Consider the following 1,469-nt stretch of genomic DNA (forward strand, 5'->3'; position numbering starts at 1 on the left):
ACACACACACACACACAGGACAGACACACACACACACACACAGACACACACACAGACACACACACACACACACACACAGACACACACACACACACAGTCCGTACGTATATTCCCTGTTTCTAAAGGTGTCGTGGGTCTCTGCTCTTCTTCTTCTGTGGTGTCTCTTCTTCTGCTCTTGTAGTTCCTGGTGGTGCGGGAGGCGGAGCTGCAGCCCATGAACCCCGAGAGGTTCGACATGATGGAGGACATGGCCATGCTCACGCACCTCAACGAGGCCTCCGTCCTCTTCAACATGAGGCGCCGCTTCAGCATGTGGATGATCTACGTGAGTCCTCCCCGCAGCACCGCACTGCATCATGGGAAGTTATCTGCTCTCATTGTCATGTACAGGATGTGTGTATATGTGTGTATATATATATATGTGTGTGTATGTGTGTAAATCTCCCCCCCAGACCTACTCCGGTCTGTTCTGCGTGTCAGTGAACCCGTATAAATGGCTGCCGGTCTACTCCTCCGCGGTGGTGGCGGCCTACAAAGGGAGGCGTCGCCTGGAGACCCCCCCCCACATCTACGCCGTGGCCGACAACGCCTACCACGACCTTCTGCAGAGTGAGACCTCCAACCTCTGACCTCTGACCTCTGACCCCTGACCCCTAACACTAACCCCCCCATCTACGCCTACAACGACCTTCTGCAGAGTGAGACCTCCAACCTCTGACCCCTGACCCCTAACACTAACCCCCCCATCTACGCCTACCACGACCTTCTGCAGAGTGAGACCTCCGACCTCTGACCTCTGACCCCTAACACTAACCCCCCATCTACGCCTACCACGACCTTCTGCAGAGTGAGTCCCCTCTGACCTCTGACCCCTGACCCCTAACACTAACCCCCCATCTACGCCTACCACGACCTTCTGCAGAGTGAGTCCCCTCTGACCCCCGACCTCTGACCCCTGAAACTAACCCTTGATATCAAGTTTTAGGGTTCTCTGTGCCCCCCTACTGATACTTGACGTGTCTTTACCCCCCCCCCCAGACCGAGAGAACCAGTCCATGCTGATCACGTGAGTCAGACCTGATTTCAAATTAAAGACCGTTCATTAATAATTAAATTAATAATAATAATAATATATAGATATATTAATTAATAATTAATAACAACACTAACATCAAGAGAGAGAGAGAGAGAGAGAGAGACATCTCTCTTGTTATAACTGTGTATATTGTGGTCCTGGTCCTGGTCCTGGTCCTGGTCCTGGTCCTGTCAGCGGGGAGTCCGGCGCGGGGAAAACCGTCAACACCAAGCGGGTGATCCAGTATTTCGCCATCGTCGCCGCTCTGGGAGAGACCGTGAAGAAAGGAGTAAGATAAAATATTTACTAATACTCTGATCATCAAGTATTAGTTTGATATATGTACTGTCTTTAATGTCTCTCTCTCTCTCTCTCTCTCTCTCTCTCTCCCTCT

At 51.4% G+C, this 1,469-nt stretch overlaps 1 protein-coding gene and 1 long non-coding RNA gene across 2 annotated transcripts; both read left to right on the forward strand.

Annotated features, from left to right (window-relative positions):
* Nucleotides 1-181: 181 nt before the first annotated feature.
* Nucleotides 182-629, forward strand: LOC117940793 (myosin-7B-like; the record flags this gene model as incomplete). Its single annotated transcript, XM_034865944.1, has 2 exons — nucleotides 182-325; nucleotides 453-629. Coding segments are annotated over 2 exons (321 nt in total), but the record flags the coding sequence as incomplete, so codon positions are not given.
* Nucleotides 630-674: 45 nt separating this feature from the next.
* LOC117940794 lies at nucleotides 675-1,362 on the forward strand. The gene is made up of 3 exons (XR_004655822.1): nucleotides 675-698; nucleotides 1,039-1,066; nucleotides 1,271-1,362. It is a non-coding gene; the product is annotated as an uncharacterized LOC117940794 (long non-coding RNA).
* The last annotated feature ends 107 nt before the right edge of the window (nucleotides 1,363-1,469 follow it).

The sequence above is a fragment of the Etheostoma cragini genome, unplaced genomic scaffold (genome assembly GCF_013103735.1).
Source record: "Etheostoma cragini isolate CJK2018 unplaced genomic scaffold, CSU_Ecrag_1.0 ScbMSFa_331, whole genome shotgun sequence".
In the NCBI taxonomy this organism is placed as follows: domain Eukaryota; kingdom Metazoa; phylum Chordata; class Actinopteri; order Perciformes; family Percidae; genus Etheostoma; species Etheostoma cragini.